Genomic DNA, 20,714 nt, shown 5'->3' on the forward strand with positions numbered 1-20,714 from the left:
CAATACTTACGCGTTTCAGCAAGATAATCTTCTGAAATGAACACCATTTCTATGAGTTTTGAAGTGTGAAAGCAATCGGCAGAAGTAAAAAGCTAACGTTAGACTATAAACAAACTACACCAGGGTGACATGAGCGTGAGTTTACACGTAACCAAAACTCCACTTTGAAAGCGTTGTTAGTTAATTAAAGTACATCAGACGTGTACTACACATACGAACATATGTAGCAGTCAAATTAATGAGAAGCAGAGTATCTGTGGTCAGCTGCTGCTTCATGCTCACATGAGGGCCATATGTTCATTCCTCACAGGGAACATAAAGTTAACGAGAGGCTTGTTAGAATGTGTTAATTAGACTGTGTGTTTGCTAATTGATTTTTGTTAATTAGGGGTGAGGAGGTGCTAATTGTTATCTCTTAATTTATGTTAATAGGTGGCAACAGACAAGTTGTAATTTTCCCAACAACAACAACAACAGCAGCAGCAGTAGACACAACATGGTGTCAACCAAAGGTGCCTTCACAATTAGAGCTCCTTGGAGACATACAACCCTGATTGGCCATGACGCTAATTAATGTTAATTAGCATGTTAACAGTTACAGGCCTTTTTAACAGCAGTGCTTGGCCTTCACTGTATATGTATCTGGCTGTTTGCTATGAAATGCATGACATACTGTGAACACATGCTTCCAATAAACCAGATGAAACACATTCTGTTTAGTTGTTTCAATAAATTAGCCTATTAAAGGACAGCCAGCTGTTTGTAGGGTTTGCTTTGCCAAGTTATGTTGCTCTGGTCAGTGAGGCAGTAGAAGGCTGGCTGGGCTGTACTTGCTTATTAAAATGTACTTGTGGAGAGAGGGTTAGAACCAAATCCACTCCTTAGTGTCAACACAGTACTGTCTTTTATGTTGATTATTTGGAAAACCACTGATACAACTGACAACAAGCTATCAAATGACGTCCAAATCCAAATGTAAGCCAAATGTTTTATTTTTGTTTATATGACAATACATACATTACAACACTGCTTTAGACACACACAACAGTATGTTTCAATAAAAACATTAAAACATAACATAAATATATAAACATCCTGTGGAATAACCAATCATCTCTTCTCCTGCTTACCTACAAATACACAATGTCAATGCAACAACAACAAATGAACAGAGCATTTTTCCATTCAAATTAAATGTGGAACAGGCAATGATTAAAGCCAAAAACTAGACACCCTTGCACAGTTTTTCACAGCCGAGGCTCTTATTACTTTACCAAATAAGTGCTACAGAAGACTTTTGTAATGTAACTAAATACAGTAGCATCCCTCAACAGAACAGTACGTTTTGGTGGTTTAGTTGTCGGTTCTTGGTCTCTTGGGCAGACGGAGCCTCTCTGTGTTGAGGAACTGTTCGATTTTGGAGATCTGGGCTCTGAATGATGACTGTTGGTCTTCCCTCTCCTGAGAGCAAGAGGGCTCCCAGTCTGACCCTGAACTAGGACCTGCAGCTGAGGTAGGAGCTCTGCTACACCTAAGGAGAAACCAGCATTAGCTAGCTTTAGTCAGCAACTACACTATGATTTCCAATGATACAGCTCTTGGATATACACACTTGACATGAAGCATTATGAAATCACCTTCATATGTTAAAAATAATGAGTTAAAACTGAAATTTGGAATTCACTTTGTTAAAACATCGTATTTGTGTAACCAGCATTGTTGTCCTCATTGTCTATACTGTCATTCACTCTCACTGGGTAGGGGCAGTAGCAAGCGGCCAGCTACCTTTCTGGCTGATAACACCAATAAACTCTGCTCTACATAAATATAACTGTAATATAAGTATAACTATACTACAATAGTGTAAAATCTAAATCATTATACGTTAATGTAGTGTTTAATTTCATCACTTTAGTGACTACTGAATCATCAAGGACACAACCTAGCTGGTCAAGGACATTATCATTCAGCTAGCTAGATAGCTGTGTATTCACAACAAAATGAAACCGCATCACAAGGGTGATTTTGGATCATCTGCAACCTCTGTTGAAGCTTTGTAGTTCGAACGTCATTTCAAGTAACCTCTTCCTGACGATGTGTGAAATTATGGATTTTAGAATTAAAGGGACTGTATGTAAGTTTTTACATGTATAAAAATGTAATTGTTTTTTAGTGCCAATGTGTGAACAGGTTGTAACCTAAAAAAATGAGACCTTCCGTGACTTTCTGTCCATATCCAACGGATATGACGTCATGTACGCTCACAAGTGCCTTTAATTTCAGCTACGCTTACAGGGCTAACAGTGTGCAACCATAGCTAACGTTTGGTTAGAAATGGAGTCCGCTAACGCCAACAAACGACCAGCCCCCACCACAACTCAGACTCCAACACAAACTCCAAATAAGCACAAGAAGACAAAGTTATATCTAGTGAAGCCCGTCTGGCAAAACAGGAATGTGACCGATGTCGGGGGAAAACTGGTGTTGTGGGAGAATAGCAGAACCAGTGCGAAGAGTGTTTGTGCACGTGGGAAGTGAGTGGTGAAGCAAGAGAGCGAGAGCGGCGGCGAGTGTGTGAGAAAACGAGCGAGCAGCGTAGCAGAAGTTAGTTTAGCTTTGAGAATATCAAGTGAATGTACAGTGGAAGTTGCGGTTTTTGCAGAAATAAATGCTGCAGCTCCTCAAGACCATCGGAAGTTTCCTGTGTCAAATTTCCCTACTGTTGAGTGAAGTGACGGGGGTTAACTCCGGAGCGAGTAACGTTACCGACTCCGGCCCCGGATACCAAAACTACGGTGTCTCCCTTGTGCCTTGTGACCACGGTCGGGAGGCTGAAGCAGGAAAAGTTAACACTAGTATCAACATCGGCCGGGCCGTCGATTCATGAAGGGACCTTCGTTTGGAAAGCTAACAATACTACCAAGGATGTGAAATATATAGTGATATTGTGGTTTTAGCCTGCTAATGTTGCTAAAGTTAATTAACATGATGCCTGTTAATCACGTTCAGTCTCATGTGCGTCGCCTCACTGTTTTGATCGATGCTCGCTCGCGTCAACAGGACGTTGACTGTCGTTGACTTAACGGCAACAGGTGTCACTGTTAATAAGCAGTTTCTGATTCTTACATTGAGTCCCTTTAAGGAGGGTTTCCCCTCAAAATTCAAAATAAAAACTCCTAAGTAGAACATCTATCCTTCTTGTGTGTATGTAGGGTAAATGGACTTACCCTGGGGTGGTTTGCCATGACAGTCTGCTGACTGTGATGGATGAGGAGACTGGAAAAGAAGCTCTGCTCTCCTATGTGAAAATGACACCAAAAAGTACAAATAGTAGAGCTCAAACTACCTACTGTGAACTATTTAGCCTGCAAAGAAAATGCACTTAGAGGATTCATTCTTTCTCAAACCTCAGTGCCTCCTGAGGAGCCTAAACTTTTTGAGTAAAAGGAACATTAAGCGATAAACAAATGCGGAGCAGACAATAACCAGTGGCAACTGATATGTAACAGTATCCAGTCCAGAGAAAGTAGCCAGGCCCAGACTGAACTCTGTGTGACGTTCCCAGTGTTCAGAGTCTGCAGAAAATAAAGGCTTTGGCCCTCACTATAATTTGTTAAACTATCAGAGCAGTTTTTTTTCTCATACTCTAGGCATGTTGCACTCTATCTCCCTCAATTGCCAGCACCTGGATCTTATAAAACACAGAGTGACAGTTTGCGGTGATGGTGACAAAGGAGAGAATGAGAGTGTGTGAGTGTGAAAAAGTGAAAAAGCAAGCAAGAGGATGGAGAGAGTGAGTGAGGGACGGATGATGAAGTGAGAGAGGAAGAGAGAGAGTGAGGAGAAGGATAAAGACTGAGTAAGTGAGAGAGGAGAGGTACCCAGGCGTCATTAGGTAGATTTTCTTCCACAGGTCATTCATTCTCTGTCTGTCTGGCTGTCTGCAGGACGTCTATGAGTTCAGCATACATCAGCTACATCCTTTCACTCAACACATGACTTAACATTTGTCAAAGTTTTATACCTCTAAAATCTCTCTCAGATTTTCTGTACAGGCTGTTAAATATGTTGGCCTCAGCTAGTATTTGCTTGCTCTCACATTCTGAGCTTTTTGGACCACAAAATATTGAAAAAGCATTATAATGTCTAGTTCTTATAAGGACATGTCAGGTTGATATAACAGACATATTTATTAAGCTCTAGCCCAAATTTCCCCAGGGGTCCACTCAGACACAGTTTGTAAAATGATGAAGCTTACAATCTGTGGAACAGAAATGACCTCAAACCAATTTATTTGATAGAGGAACTATTTTATAGGGGTCATTGTAACTTCCTCTGAGGCGGTTCATATGTTTCTACATGAACATCATGCTGTGGCCATTTCCTGCTGTTCAGCATCAAGTTCTAATGCAGAACAATGTTGTGGCTTTACTGTGATGACATATACTTGGGCTTCAACAGAAATAACATTTTCTACATAGCTTTAAATTGAGATCATATTCAGAGATTATTCCTACATGATGTGAGACTAAAGCCTCATTTCCACAGCAGGAACTTTCCCCCTGGAACTAAGAACCTTTTGAGGAACTCTTTGTGTTTCGACCGCAGGGACCAGGGTCTCACCAGAGACACTCTTAGTTTCATTTTCCTCCTCTGCATTTCATTCATTACATCCAACGTGCATCAGTAAATATATGCAGCAGTAAATATCGTCGCAGTGACCTACATTTTTTTTCCAGCGTGTTTTTTAGACAGGAGGCAACACTGAACTGCAGGCTGCAGAGTGTGTTTACTGCTGTGACCACCAGCAGCCCTCGTCTCATGTCATGTTGCTTTTTCATACATCAGTGGACTAATTTGCCTAATCTTCACAGGTCTTTAGACCACGGTGGAAACGCAGACAACAGTGGGCCTTTTAGTTCCTTGAAAAGTAGTTCTGGGGACTAAAAGTTCCAGAAACTTTTGGTGGAAACCCGGCTATAGGAGCATGTACATCATCAGTGCTGTTTTACCTCTGTTACCTTTAATATTGCTATCAGTTTCAAGCTGAACTCCGTTCCATGTGGGTTGGTGGTTTATAGTGTGCAGAGCTTAGTATACTTTTTGAGTATCATTTTGTGAGTATGTCACAAGAGCATGACACAAAAGAGCAGCTTGTTACATCAAACAGGTTCTGTAACTGACCTTGTCTGCTGTTGCTGTCTCTCCCTGCGGGTGTCTCCTTGTGGAAGCTGCAGTCCCAGAGACACTGGAGGCATTCAACAGGTCCGACGCCCTGGTAATCACCAAGGGGACTAGGAAGAATGAGGTGAGATGGCAAGAACAGCAAGAGGGTAAGAATGAATGATTATTAGTGATGGTATGAATTACAGATGTGCACTGAGTTCACTATGTAAGAGGTTAAAAGTGGAGCACTGTGTTACACAATGGCTTAATGCTTATCTAATGGAGGGGATCATACAAATGCAATAATCACCTTGGTTGTGCTTGCTTTTGAGGAACATGGGTATTGTGCTGGGAGGATGTCTGAGGAGTTCACTAGGACCACTTGTATTTGGCTCAAACATAGGGGATCCCTGAAAAACACCAATGTTTTATAGAGACCGAAAAAACATTGTAAAAATGCTGTTCATATATTGTATCAATTAATAACAACAATTAATTGATTGTTTTGTGCATCACATTTACTCATTTACTATAATACCTGTAGACACAGGTTTAGAATCTAGTCCAGTAGGATAAGCAACATGAGCAATTACATGATCAGATGGGTTTTACCTCAATTTATTAAACCGCTTATTTGAAAAACATCAATTGAAAATGGGCAAAATTGTGGATGTTTACATCTAACATTTTGGGTGATAACCTTAACGTTCATTTAACCTTTATTTTTGCTTAAAATATAAGTTTAGTTTGCTCTGTATACATTATAATAAAGCTGTGAAAAGCATCCAACACTTGGCAACTCACACCAAAACAACCTAGATTGATAAAAAGCGCTACAAGTAAGAGGGAAAATATGTATTTTTGATTTTGTGGTGAACTGTCCCTTTAAGGCTCTCTTGAAGGCCACTAAATGGTAATGCTAGCATGTTTTAATTGTAATACCTGAACAAACTGATGTAGGATGGAGACATCTGACTTAGTTCTGGAGCTCTCTGGTTTTCTCTGAGCACTGCCCCAGTTGAATGACGACCTGTAAGTCTTATTGCTGAGCAGAGACAACTCATTAGTATCATCAAGTGGCATTTCTTTAGCAGGAGACTGCTCATAGCATTTTGTGCTGCCAGTCTCTGGTGATGCATCGCTCTCATGACTTGAATGGACAGACAGCTTCAGATCAGTTTTAGTCGTTTTTGCATTTCCTGCGTCTTCTATTTTGTAATTTTCCGTGTGCTCCTGACTGCTGCCAGTCTCAACCCGAGATTCAAGGACCGCAGTATCTATCGTGATATCAGCACAGGCGTCCTTCACATTAGATTTTTCCACAGGTTCCAGGGCAGTCTCACAGGCATCTTTTTCACGCGTGTCTATATTTGACTGACCTTCCGTCTTCTTATATACACTAGAATCACCATCAGTTACCGGACACTTCAGCTGTCCACTCTGCTTTGAAATTTCCTGACTTTGAAGTAATGCTTGTGGTTCAACCGTTGTTCTCACTGACGTCACGTCATTCACATGTGTGTCACACTTTTCATCTGTGTGCTTCATGTCGCTGGTAATGTCAGAAGGATTACTAGGTTGCGTTTGTGTTGTCTCCATATCTTGGATACTGACAATGTCAATCGACTGAGCAGCTACTGGTGCTGTTTTGGTTTGTGAGCCACAAATACTTGACTGCGTCAGCGGTCCAGAAAGTTCAGTGGGTATATTGGCTGCTGATGGATTCTCTTCTGCGGTTTCCTCAAAAACTTGATGGGTTGGCAGCTGAGTAAGTGACTCAGCAACGGTTTGGGCCTCATCATGACATGGGCGTACCACCTCTCGAATGACAGAGTTTGACCCATGATTGACACTTTGTTGCTCATCAGAACAGAAGGTATGTACTTCTCCCCTAATCTCATATCCTTTGCTCACATGGCTGGAGTCAGAATCCTTCTCGCTGACTTTCTGAGAGAGACTTTGTGAGCAGTCTGAGGGCTCACATGCAGCCAGCGGTGGCTCAGTGTCCATGAAGTCAACGACCTGCTGTTTGTCGCTCTTCCCTGTATTCGTATCAGTAGTCGTCTGGGCCGGTATCTGGGTTTCTGCTGTGTGTAGCCCTGTCTTTCCTCTCTCCTCCGCTCCACATGTCCCTTTTCCCTCTGCTCTATCTTGTGTTTCTGTTCCAGGCTGTTTGGGGTCGCCTGCATCCTCTGTTGACCCCTGGCTATCCTCTCGTCTGTCTGCTCTATCTGTTGTTTGGGCCGTGAGCGTTCCTCTCTTTTCTCCAGCACTTCCTCCTTCTCCTTGGACTTCTTCTCTATTCAACTGCTGCTCCTCGTTTCTTTCCCTCTCTTCTCTGTCGTTTTTCACTTGTTTCGCATCATCTTTCCATCCCTGTTCTTCCTCACTCATTCCTCCATTACCTTCATCACTCTTTTCTTTGGTTAGTAAGTCTACAGATCCATTGTTAGACCTGTGGCCAGGGCTTGATACAGTTGATACTGTTGAAAAAAATAAGTCAGCTGGTCAAATTGTACTCGTCATAAAAATACCATAGCTTCATAAATAAAAGCAATACAGCTTGTATGTTCTGAGTAAAATGCTTTGATGAATTCTCAGTATAACAAGTGATAATATATGTTTATCTGCTGTATGTTTATATTTAGCTGGCTGACCTCCAGCTGCTCCAGTGGCAACTAGCTTAGTCACAGCTCCCGTGTCCTCCAGACAGTCTGGGTTTTTGGTCTGAGTGGAGGCCAAGTGCTGCAGACTGCCAAAGCTAGGCAGCTCAGAGCTGGAGATGGGTTCCTCAAGAGTTTCCTCTCCTCTGATTTCCTCCAAGAAAGCGGGGAAGACCTCGGTAGAAACACCGAAGTTCTGACTGCTGTCTCTCATCTGTGTAGAGAAAAATACAGTACATGACACCCTCTGTCCTTTACAGTATGACCCTCACTTCGGATAAGGAAAAACTTAACCAAAAAAACAACAACATTTTAACAGGGAGAAAAAAAGACTTCAGGAAGAGCAACAGAGGAGGGATCCCCCTTCCAGGATGAACAGACGTGCAATAGATGTCGTGTGTACAGAGTAACAACATCATGAAAATACAACATACACAATCCATATCACAAAAAATAATACATGTAATGTGAACATATGTGAGAAGGTGGATCCAGGAGGATGTCAAGCAGCTTCCAGGCGGCGCCAAACAGATAGAGCCAGAGCAACACGACTTCCTCTTGACACCGAACCGGTAGAGCCAGAACAACACGACCTCCTCTTGACACCAAACCGGTAGAGCCAGAGCAACATGACCTCCTCTCGACACCAAACAGATAAAGCCAGAGCAACACGACCTCCTCTCGACACCAAACCGGTAGAGCCAGAGCAACATGACCTCCTCTCCACACGAACCAGATAGAGCCTTGGCAACGAATATCACTATTACACGTGGCCCCGGCACAACCTTAAACCATGACTGGTCCACAAAACCAGCCTGAAAATGAAGAAAATCTGAAACGATTGGAGGAGAGTCTGTGGTGCAGAGCCGTATAGTTGTCGGACCCTGGTCAGAGCAGGACGAAGTTACGCTATGATTGGCCAGTCTGCATTTGAGGAGCGGGACTTAGCGAAGGGTCAATTAAGGTACCATCATTCATTAATTTTAGTCAGGAAAAATACCGAACACCGAAATAGCTGTGTCTCTGTATAAATGAGTGTCTTTGTCGTAACATGTCTGTACCTCCAATGCATATATATGCTGAGCCTGCACTTTGGCCTGCGAGGACAGTTCAGTGTGTTCCTTATGAAGCTCGTCGTACACCTCTTTCACCGCTTTAAGGTCCTGCTGCTCACTCTTGATGCAATCCAGAAGCTTTGTCTTCTGTTTAATACAAATGTACAGAGACAAATGATCTCTTCAGATGTTTCACTATGAAGAACAATTCATCAATTGCATTTTCCCTTTTTTTGGCATTACAATCTAACCTGGCGAATGCTTTTGTTATATAAAAATGTCACCATCATACTGCGTTCTCTCACACTACAGTTTTTCTTCTACCTCTTTGTCCCAGCTGTTCTTGGAAGCAGCGTAGCTCTCCATCAGTTGGGCCACCTTGTCTTCCATTGCCGTGCTTTTCTCTCGCATCACCCTTTGTTCCTGCTTAAGGGCCTGCAGTAAAATTAATCACCCATAGGATTTTTAATGCAATACTAAATTTTTATGTGTTTATTTAACGTGAACAGAAGGTCTTAAACAGGGAAGGGAGAGAGAGAGAGGACTGCTTGCTAATACAAATCAGTTGGCTTGTGTCATTTTAATAATGATTTTAATAAATGAATGAATATGTGAATTAAAAATGAGACGGGGGTACAGAGAGAAGAAAAGCGAATAATAAACTGTCAAGCCATAAATGGAGAATAAACACACTATCATTCAGTTGCGGAGGGGACCATATTCACTAATGTATATGTTGTGATAGACAACATCGCATTCATCATATTTATGAGAAGGAACGATGGCCGTTATTTATTTCTGTCCTTGTGTAAATTCACTCCATAATCATTTAAATAGACCCTGAAAAATCCCTGATCCGTGTGGGGCCAATAAGTGGTGCAGGCTTTTACCTTGAGAAATACACCTCATTCTCTATCATTCACATCTACTGTGACAGGGGCTGTCAATTGATTAAAATATTTAATCATGATTAATCGCATGATTGTCCATGGAAAATTTGTGATTAATCGCAAATTAATCACAAATTTTTTATCTGTTCAAAATGTACCTTAAAGGAAGATTTGTCAAGTATTTAGTCCTCTTATTAAAAAGGGAGTGGACAAATATGCTTGCTTTATGCAAATGTATGTATATATTAGGGCTGTCAAAGTTAACACGATAATAACGCGTTAATCGATCTTTTGGAGGTTGTAGCAGGCGTAGATTGACGATATTGGCATCATATGAAACTACAAAACCTAAGGAATCCACTGGTACCAACCATGTCATACTAGCTTGTTATGAATGAGGTTAAATAATGCCCCAAACTTATGCAAAATTTTGGAGAGGAAAAACGATCATGGCCATTTTCAAAGGGGTCCTTTGACCTCTGACCTCAAGATATGTGAATGAAAATGGGTTCTATGGGTACCCACGAGTCTCCCCTTTACAGACATGCCCACTTTATGGAGCGACGCCTGCGAGCTAGTTCAGGCAGTCAACTCGAGCTGCACTGCTACATACACATGTGACATTATGTGACATGCCACAGTATGTGTGTCCAGATGACCTAAAAGCAGGAATTTCATTCTATGTTTTCTGTTAATCATGACAGTATCATTTTAGACAGTTGCATGTGTCTATGAGATTAACTCCTTCCCTCTTCTGCTTTATAATCTTTATTATTTATTGCAGCCAATTGTTGCTACTTTTGCATATCAAACTGCTGAATGTAAAATGTTACAATTTTGGCCTAAAAAAAACTCCAACTTTTAAGCTTTGTTTCTATTCTTTTTTTTTATTTATTATCTGCTTTTGAGCTCCTTTTCAGCTCTAAAATTAAATACCATTTTAATTTTAATTTTATCTATACTAACTATACTATACTCGGTAAATGATATGGTGGGGGACAGAACAACATGGTATGAATTTAGGCTCAGACGGCAAGAAAAAATTATTAAAAATAAGTAAATTTAGTATATAGTGTGAGAGTAAATCTGTGCTGATGTATATGCATACCAGACGAACAATTATGCCCATAAACCAGCAAAGGGTGAAAGTCTCTGACCTGGTACTGCTCTCTGTGAGTCTGCAGCTCCAGCTCTACTCTGCTTACTGTCTGTGTCTGACTCAACAACAGCTGCTGGGTGTGCTGCAGAGACCTCATCACTTCCTGTAACACACATACAGTACATGCAATATAGGTATCCACAGTGAAGTCATACATTACAATTATATGACCGGCTAAGCTTGGTTTTACCTTGAAATCATAAAAAGTAATTACAATTTCTTTTTGGGTGGAAGAAAAGACACCTTTTTCAGTATTATTTTGAACAGCAAAGCATCCTCCAAGACAACCAAAACGAACACATCAATGGAGAAAGAACATCAAGTTTAACGTAGTGGTCACATGTGGTTTCCTTCCTTTTTTTCTAGCTGCTTACCTGTTTTTCAGCTCTTACAGCTACATTTTCCTCCCCGAGTGTTTTGTTCATTTCAGTTTCCTAAACATGCAAAAGAAGTACAGAAAAATAGTGAACCATTTTTAGCTTTCTGGCTAATTTGATTTTGATGTAATAGAGATGATCTATTATCTTCCTATTATTATCCTATTTAATGCTTGTCATTTACCATGATCAGTTTCTGGTGCAGCTGCTGACAATGCTGCTCTCTGCCTGTAGGACTATGGGCCTTGTCATGTCGAACTGATGACATCTTGGCCTTGATCAGCTTGTTACTGACCTCCTCCAACTCCTGAGAAAGCACCATACATTCAAACATTTTAGAAAGTACAGAATTATCCAAGTTGATTACTTTGTTCAAATACTTCCAATAGTATTTCTTTAATACTATTTTATGGATTTGTATTGGCTGATACAGTATAACAAATAAAGGTGACACTTTTTTTTTACAGGTCCACAAAATTGTATAGTAATAAGGTGATAATTAGTAATTAACCTATTTGAAATTTCTTTGGAATTACTGCCAAATTACCCCAATATTTTCCTCAAAATGTATCGAAAATTACTTTATTATTAACATTATTTAATAATTATATTCCACTATTTCCCAATAGCTGGTAATTTATTTAATACATTTCCAGGAAAAGAATACAAAGTTAATTGATATGCTTTGTTTCCATGTCTGCTGATAAATAGATGATAATTAGCAAATAACTTCTTTGAAACTCCCTGAATCCTGACATTAGCTACCAGGTTACATTTGTGTCGACAATAAGTCACACAATGGTGAGATTTGTTCCTGATCAGAAGTGTCTTCTATTAGTTTTGGTTTTCCACCTCCGATGAAGAGCAGCGCACAGCCGCTTCTCAAGCCTAAGGGCCCTATTTTAACCATTATATGCTATTTTAGCATATAATTATTAAATATTGTTTATAATAAAGTAATTTCCGATACATTTTGAGGTAAATATTGGGGTAATTTGGCAGTAATTCCAAAGAAATTTCAAATAGGTTAATTGCTAATTATCACCTAATTACCATGAAATTTGCAGACCTGTAAAATGAAGTGTTACCCAGATAGACAATAGGTGCAAACTTCAGGAGCAAAAGTATTTTGTCTGACCCACAAATGTTAAAACACTTTCCCACATACCTTCTTTAGTGACGCGATGGTTGCTTCATGTTTTTCATTTGCAGTAGTCAGTTTCTTTTTTATTTTCATGGCCTCATCAACTGTAACAATCACACACGGTAAGACACCATCATACATAATGCTATGACAAAACTACATTACTGTTAATGAGTGACACACAAGAGCGCAGACAGGAAGGGATACCGATAAGCAACAATAACTTACTACTAATATTTTCTCTCTGGTTGTTCTGTGTCCCTTACAGTAAATGATGAGGGTAACACTTTCCAGGGATGTCAGTCTTTCTTAAATTAGCAACAACCGAGGCAGAGTGAGCCAACTGAATCAACCCTTTACATAAACAGAGATAGTGAATTTGAAATAGAAATAGAATTTGAGTGTGTTTACAAATGGGAAATGTAGCTGTGACCATGTAATTAGCTACAATTTGAGATTACAACGGTTACCTGATAATGTAAAGCCTTCTACTGTTATCAGCCCATATTTCATATTCACATTTGTCCTGATAACAATAAGCAAGCTAATGTACTTCAACAGAGTATATGTCGCGCTGTATATGTTATTGTAAGCCTCCAGAGAAGCTGCTATCTACTATTGTCAACATCCATGACAAGATATACACCGATCAGCTATAACATTAACAGCATTAGGACCACTGACAGGTGAAGTGAATAACATTGATTAAAAAAAAATCTTGGCATCAGTAGTTTTAATGATGTATTATAAGCAGCTTAGAGCTCGTGTTAGGAAGTTAAACAGGTCCTAATTCCCTCTCTGTTATGCAGCTGGATTTTTTTCAAGTTTCTCGTCAAAAACTAAATTTGATGAGATTAAATTTCAGCACATAATGATAAAGTTAGAATTTACCTTCGCCCAATTGTCATTTTTACTGACCACTTACACACCATAATTTAACTAGCTGGAACCTCCGTTATTTATCCAAGCAGGACTGTGCTGCCCACCGGCTGCTAACAGGTAACATTACTAACTCTCCTCTTGCCGATTTCAACATGGATTTGTTGTTCAGTGTTGAATAATCACGGACAAAATAGGGTGCGCCCTTCAGGTTTAGTAGTAGTAGTAGCGCCATGCTTTTGAGTGTTTTTTTTCTCTCTCTGCCATGGCTCCGGTCCCAAACAAACTGAAACATGATACAGCGTACGTATGCCGTTGCATATCAAAGCAAACAGCAGACGCCGAGGAATCAAACTAGGAACTGGTTCTCAACGGGACCTGATTCTCTATTCCCATCCCTGGCGTTTTGTGTGGCAGATGGACTGACGATTTTACCCGCCACTGCCAACAATTTACCCCCATTTGGCAGGTGACAGGTGCTAATTTCAGACCCTGATCACACATACATTTAATAACATAGTGCAGAGTTTTATTTACTCTTTGGCTGAACCATATGATGGGCAAGATTTATTTATGATTTAAGCAACTTCGAATATGAAAGCTGGGATTTGACACTAAACTGTCCAGAGGTTACAGTTAATAATGACACTAAAATGATCCATTAAGTGTATGTCCTGGCCCCGAAACAACATGATATTGGGCAAAAGGTAATTTCAGAACACACAGCTCTTTGAACCTTGAAGCACCTGGGCTACAGCAGCAGAAAATCATGCCTGGTTACTCTACTGTCAGCTGACAACATGTAGAGTAAGCTACATTGGAGACGTGCTCGGTCTAATTTAACAGCAAGATGCATATTTGTTGTCAACAGCATGGAGCCATGTCAACAGAGCAGGCGCCTGGTATTAATGTTGTGGGAATGTTTTATTGGCTCAGATAAAGCCCCAACTGAGCACTGTCTAACGCTAAACCTTGTCGCTGACCTGGGAGATCTCTTCCTGGAGGAGCATTTAAAGGAACATGACAGTGACCTTCGCTCATTACCCAGATGTCGACCCCAAAATAATATCTTTGGGATGAAGTGAAACTGGATATTTGCAGGAATTAATGTGCTGCTAAAATTTCTGCAGAAGCTGAGTCATACTACTCTATCAAGTCAGCACGGACCAAGATCTCTGTGAATTGTTTCCAGCACCTTGTTACATTCAGACCCTAAAGGATTCAGGCTGTTCTTGGAGCAAAATAGGGCCCCTTCTGGTAGGATCTAATAAAGTGAACACTGTGTGCCGTTTTAGGAACACTACCTCAGTAACATTCAATAGCACGTACGGATGTACTGTACAGTATGTATCACTGTTGCACTGATAATTTTATTTTTAGATATATTACACGCTTGCCTTGCATCATTGGAGCACCAGCAAGTATCTTCAGACTGACTGATGGGATTTGGGGGTGGTAGTTGTATTTCCTTTTAATGTTTCTGTATTTTTACTAATGGGTTCATTGTGTATATTATATTTTTTCTTTGTTTTGTATATTGTTTGGACCCAAATGTTTTATCTTTTTGTGTCAATAAAAGAATTAACTAACTATCTTTTAGAACATTATTATTGCAGTTCTGTCTGACTGGCAAATTGTGTCTTTGGTATAACTTGTAAACCTGCATCCACACCACAGAGAGAGCATCTACATATTTTCCTTTTTGTGTATAAATTCATCCATACGTACATCCATTAATTACCATTTTGCTCTAGTTTCTCGTGGGCCTGCTTGACCATGGCACACTGCCTGGACAGAGCACTGAAACGTTTCTCAACCTCCCCCAGCTGGTTCAAGTGGCTGTCCTTCGACCGGCTCTGCAAGGATAATTTCTGTTCCTGTGGAAGAGGTATAGTTAAAACAGACAAAGAAATGAGTGCCCTCTACACTACGAGACGTGCTTAGCACAGAAATGTTGCAAAAAAGAAACAATGAATGAACACAGAGGAATGAGGATGAAAGGTGAAAAATGCTTTGACTGTAAAATGTTTCTGTTCTTAAAGCAATAGTTTAAGAGGGGAAATACTTGTGCACATCCTTGCTGAGAGTTTGATGGCAAGATCAACACCACTCCCATGTCTGTCTTTTAAATTTGAAGCTATGGCCAGAAGCTGGTTAGCTTAGCCTAGCATAATAGCTAGCCTGGCTTTGTCCAAAGGTAACAGGAAGTCACCGGCAAGAAATTGTCTCACACATAACCTCCTGTAAAACCCAAACTTGTCGTTTTCACACTTTGGTTTTTATATGAATTGAACAAACACGATATAACACGTAAATTAGTGAGCTTTAGAGTTTCTGGTGGGCTGGTTCGTTTTGGTTTGCTCATATGCAGTCAAATAGAGTTGTTGATGGGACAGAGGATTGGGAGACGGCGGACGTATGCGGTCCACCAGCCAAGGACCGCATACCTGTCCGTTCTTGACCTTCATAATATGCCAAGCCAACATTAATTCAGCACCCCCCGTCAATGGACAGCAACAAATAGAAACTCATCAATATAAGACAATTCTAGGGCTGTACCGAATAGTTGGAAGATTCAAAGCTTCATTCATAACGGTGACATTGTAATCCTAAATCAACATGTGAATGATGCACAGCTTTTTTTTTGCATGTCTATTAATTTTGTTTAAACTCTGTATTTCTGCACAGTTGCAGATAAAGATCAAGCTACACAAATATTATTAGTATTATGCTATTTGTAGAATGCTGGTTCAGCATTCCCAGTATTGTTCTTCTAAGGTTTATTCATCTTCTTCAACTTCTATTTCTTCCGTATGTTTTTTGGACTTTAACTACTCCTGCATAGTTTCAGCTACAGAAACCGTTCAACCATCAAAATATTCAGCTCTTTAAGGACATTAGTGCTATGACTTTTCTCGTTTCAACTATTTACACCTTTAAAATATTAAGCTTTTTCCACATTTTTTTTACAATGTAACTCAATAGAGAAAGTCTTTAAATCCTCTTAAACATACTCTGCATACTTTCAGCTACAGACTCCGTTCAAACTTTAAATGGGTTACAAGTCTTTGAACTATTAAGCTATGATTCAGCTTTTTGATTCATCACAGTTTAAGTTTTATGCTTTTTTCAGACTTTTTCTGAGTTTATAATAGGTGTGTATTGCGCTGCTTTACAGTGATGACCTCACTCATACTCTAACCCTCCCTGCGTTTTTCCTTTTTTAAAAATATTTTCTGGCAAAAAAACATGTTGGTGCCACAACTTCCACTCCTCATACACAATTAATACATCAAAACGTAGAGAGACGTAGATAAAAATAAACATAGATTTTTGTCTTCTTTCAGATGATGTGCCCATTTAAGCAATAGGTCTTACAGTTTGGGAATTTATCTGCTATAAAGCACCAAGAGATCCCTTTTACAGGGAATGGGAGATGACACTCTGATTGATTTGATTCATGTTACGCCCAAAACCCACCAATGATTAAGAGACTAAATACAACCCTGTTGTCTCTTGCGCCTTACTTTGCACCCATATTGTGCGCCGTTTAACTATCAAAAGTGGAATTGGACACGATAGATCGTTTAAATAGGGCCTACGATCTTCTCATCTAAACTTCAGCAAAAACAGTTAAGTATGTTTTTCCCGAAATGTCAAACTTTTCCTTTAAGGGAAGGAGTTAGCCTTTTAAAAACAAAGCATGCTCCATGTAGGTTAAAGGCAGGCACAAAACAAGAGGAGGCACATTTTGTCAGATATAGTATACTGTTGGTACAGGGGAAACAGCTGTCAAGTGATTGAGATGATCAATCACTTGGCAGGTTTAACTTAGCTAGGGCCTGTCTCTTTCTGTGGGATGAAGGAATCAACTCAACGCATGCCTCAGAGCGCTTTATCGCTCTTCAAACTGCCATTATAGTTTGATTGTCTGTATCAAGCTGAGCAGATTCTTTTCTTCACTTTCGTTTTCCCGCTCACTCCCTTCACTCTCATTCTCACTCCCTCCTATCCCTCTCTCCAACACACCAGCTCAATCGACTCCCTCTCACTCTGCTGAGCCGCTGTTATGTGAAGAAGGTTAAACCGAGCGAGGCCCAGTTATAAAACATTTTAATAGAGATATTTTCTCTGCTGGGCTGGCAGTTCAAAGTGTCGCACACTCCCTATCCGTTACTCCTGATGAGCTCTTCCCTCCAAACCCATCCCTCCTTAGCACCATTCCCTCATCCTCCTCTTTTGATATTTCTAACTCCCACCCATCCTCTGTCAACAATTTGTATAAGTAGAAAATCCTTCCTTACCAACTCACTTGATTTCTTCTCCAAGTTGTACTTCAGTAACTGTAAAACAGAAGTAAAAGAAAATCAACAAGATAAAAAGGTTTACACTCTGATGATACAAGCATTGTGGCGTTCTCTGAGTGAATTTGTGGTTTTCTAACCTTCTTCTCAGCTCCCTCTAATCAATCTGTTGATCTTATTTCTATATTTCGATCAATCACTTTGTCTATTGGCTAGTCTCCAAGCACTCAAGGTGACATCTTCAAATGTCATGTGGTGTCCAACCAACTAAAGATATTTAATTTACAGTGATATAAAACAGAAAATCATCAAATCTTCACATTGGAGAAGCTGGAACCAGAAAATTTGTCAGTTAAACAATTAATCGATTATGAAAAATGTTGCAGATTCATTTTCTTTCAACAGAAATAATAATAAAAACGCTGTCTCTCTGTAAGAGCAATATGATTATATTTTTGTCTCAAAGTTAGCTGTCAAGTGTGCACTGAAACTTTGACATGATCGGCTGCTCTGGATGTTATCAGATTTTGGGGATCATTTATCAAACAACCAGCACTTCATTAACCAGTATCAGTGGGGTTCTCATTCTGGGGATCCAGACCCCCAGGGGGGGTCACCAGATAACTTTTAAAGGGTCGCAAGTTGATTTATGGGTTGGACGGGGGAAAATATATTTAGGCCTAGCCTTTTTGTTTGTTTTGTTTTTCTTCTTAATGAAATATTTAATCACCTCTTCTGATGATACAGTATATATAATGAATAATCAAATAAAGCAACACAAAGGGGGGAATATTTTTCATTGTTTGCGTATGCAGCCAGTGATGCAGGTTGGAAAGTAGGTTTTGTTTAATGTGTTTGCGGGGGTCTGATGAGAAGCACTGTCTACATCTGCCAGTCTGCTTAAAAAGACAACCAATTATTTGAGACCAGGAGACAATACAGCAGCAATTAATGTTAACGTTTAGAGGGTAATATGACTGTTTCAAACACATTTTTTGTCCACAAGGACTAAATGATGACCCAAAATATAGTCTTAATTATCAATAAATGCTGAAAATGGTAAATGTAAATTGTAACTGTTTGTAACTTCTTACACGTATAAATCATAGTGAAGCCCGTCTTGCAAAACAGTGTTGGCTGCGGTCGGAGGACGCGGAGGAGACCGTAGCTTTGGTCTCCAGGGCCGGAGTCTCTGCTGTACTCTGCTCCTCTGCCTGCTTGCCTTCACTTACACACCACGCTCGTTCTTGCTCGTTCTTGCTCTTTCACTCCACTCTCACGTGCATGCGCGCACACTACACACTGCAGAAGAGTTAGTTTAGCTCTGAGAATATCTAGTGAATGTACAGTGGACGTTTGTGCAGAAATAAATGCTGCAGCTCCTCCAGACCAACAGAGGTTTCCCGTGTCTTGTGAAGTGACTTGGCTCCGCAGAGAGAAAGGTTATCGTCTACAACCAAAACTCCCCGGTCTCCCCTGTTCTTTCTGACCACGGTCGGGAGGCTGAGGCAGGAACAGCCAACACTAGGATCAGCATTGATTCATGGAGAGACCTCCGTCTGGTCAGCTAACATTACTGCCAAGCAGCTGAAATATAGAGTGATATTATGGTTTTAGCTGACGTGTGTCGCCTCACTGTTTTGAGCGATGCTCATTCATGTCTATGTAGAGCGAGCACAAGCGCGAGCGCGAGCAACAGGACGCTGACTTTCGTTGACGGCCACAGGTGTCGCTGTTAACAAACAATTTCTGATTCTTACAAACAGTCCCTTTAAGATTAAATTTGCTTTTTTTAATCAATGTATTTGTGGGCAGATGTGCCCCTATCATTTGTTTGATTTTGAGACTTATAAATACTGAACTATATAGATATTCATCAGCCAGGTTATTTATTGAGATTAAAATACACTGCTGTGATGAATTATTTAGATTTAATTAAGAATTAATTGAACCATACCGTTCCAATGGAGCTCAAATTTGTAATTTAGCAGATCGTCATGGTATGGCAATTAAATCACTTCAATCCCGACTGCCACTGATGTGAAAATGTGTTAAATTAAAGGAATCCACCAGACCGTGTCACAAGAATTAACACCGCTGGGCCTCACTTTAGCCAAACACCACAGTCAGTGTCTCCCAGATAGAATATCAAAAACAGTCTCTATTGTCTCTGTAACACGGCTGGGTTGTTAAAGTGCAGCGGACCGTGGGGATGGCTGTATATCACCTCTGGGGTGTCAAGCCTGAAGACGAACACTCTGGGAGCCAGACGGAGTCAGGCCTGTGCTCTAACACCCTGCGACCTTGACTCTGGTTGGGCACGAGCTTTCTTTATTTACTGATCTCTTTGAACAGTTTAATGATTAAATCTTTTTTTATGATTTTAAAGAAAGAACGAGAGATAGAAAGGGAGAAAGATGATGGGATGACTGGGAGTGCTGGTGTGTGAGATAGAGACAGAGAGAAGAGGCTGTAAGTGTTACACATCTCAGTACCTGTAGCGACTTTAGCTCTTCTTTCAGGTTGTTAATCTCCTTGTCTTTTATCTCAGCACTGACCTGATATTTCCCCTGAAATGTTAGATTATTATTATGAGTGTCAAAAAAGCAATAAATACCAAGAAAGAATCCACTCCATGGGCCAAGATTGTGCAACTGAGATGAGGGAATTTACTACTCCACTAAAAACATTAATTGAATAAATTGCTCTGAGTATCTTGTTGACGTTTTTGGGAATAAGCCCTTCATACCTTCTCCTCCTCAATGTTTCTTATTTTGGCCTGAAGCTTAAGAAAAGAAAAGAAAATGTTCAGAAGGTTTTAATGAATTGTTAAAAGTCTTTGTTTAGATATAAAAACTGCAACCAAACAGTAAAAACATACCTGCTTCTTAACATTGATGAGTGACTCTGTGTGCTGGTTTGCCGTTGTTTCAATTTGATGCTGTAGGGATTCCTGTCGTACAGGAAAGGACAAAATCAATCAAAAACAATTGATGATCAACAAATATCAAAAAATATCAAAATGAATTATGTGTTAAATAAGAATACCTATGATCTTTTGTGAATCTATCTACTAT

At 40.1% G+C, this 20,714-nt stretch overlaps 1 protein-coding gene across 3 annotated transcripts in view; it reads right to left on the reverse strand.

Moving 5' to 3' along the window:
- Positions 1-974: 974 nt before the first annotated feature.
- The window catches only part of LOC119487175 (nucleoprotein TPR-like), a 29,096-nt gene continuing 9,356 nt past the window's right edge, over positions 975-20,714 (reverse strand). For 2 of the 3 annotated variants that reach the window (XM_037767855.1, XM_037767854.1), the window contains exons 5-21: positions 20,519-20,590; positions 20,387-20,422; positions 20,133-20,207; positions 17,638-17,676; positions 15,075-15,210; positions 12,479-12,558; positions 11,495-11,617; positions 11,308-11,367; positions 10,932-11,036; positions 9,209-9,319; positions 8,891-9,031; positions 7,824-8,043; positions 6,109-7,649; positions 5,477-5,576; positions 5,185-5,294; positions 3,228-3,298; positions 975-1,531 (exon numbers count right to left, since the gene is read on the reverse strand). In XM_037767855.1, coding sequence (XP_037623783.1) covers positions 1,354-1,531; positions 3,228-3,298; positions 5,185-5,294; positions 5,477-5,576; positions 6,109-7,649; positions 7,824-8,043; positions 8,891-9,031; positions 9,209-9,319; positions 10,932-11,036; positions 11,308-11,367; positions 11,495-11,617; positions 12,479-12,558; positions 15,075-15,210; positions 17,638-17,676; positions 20,133-20,207; positions 20,387-20,422; positions 20,519-20,590 — 3,198 coding nt within the window. In that variant the 3' untranslated portion in view covers positions 975-1,353. The remainder of the gene's footprint in view (positions 1,532-3,227; positions 3,299-5,184; positions 5,295-5,476; positions 5,577-6,108; positions 7,650-7,823; positions 8,044-8,890; positions 9,032-9,208; positions 9,320-10,931; positions 11,037-11,307; positions 11,368-11,494; positions 11,618-12,478; positions 12,559-15,074; positions 15,211-17,637; positions 17,677-20,132; positions 20,208-20,386; positions 20,423-20,518; positions 20,591-20,714) is intronic. The other variant, XM_037767857.1, reaches the window with a different exon arrangement.

The sequence above is a fragment of the Sebastes umbrosus genome, chromosome 4, assembly GCF_015220745.1.
Source record: "Sebastes umbrosus isolate fSebUmb1 chromosome 4, fSebUmb1.pri, whole genome shotgun sequence".
NCBI lineage: Eukaryota > Metazoa > Chordata > Actinopteri > Perciformes > Sebastidae > Sebastes > Sebastes umbrosus.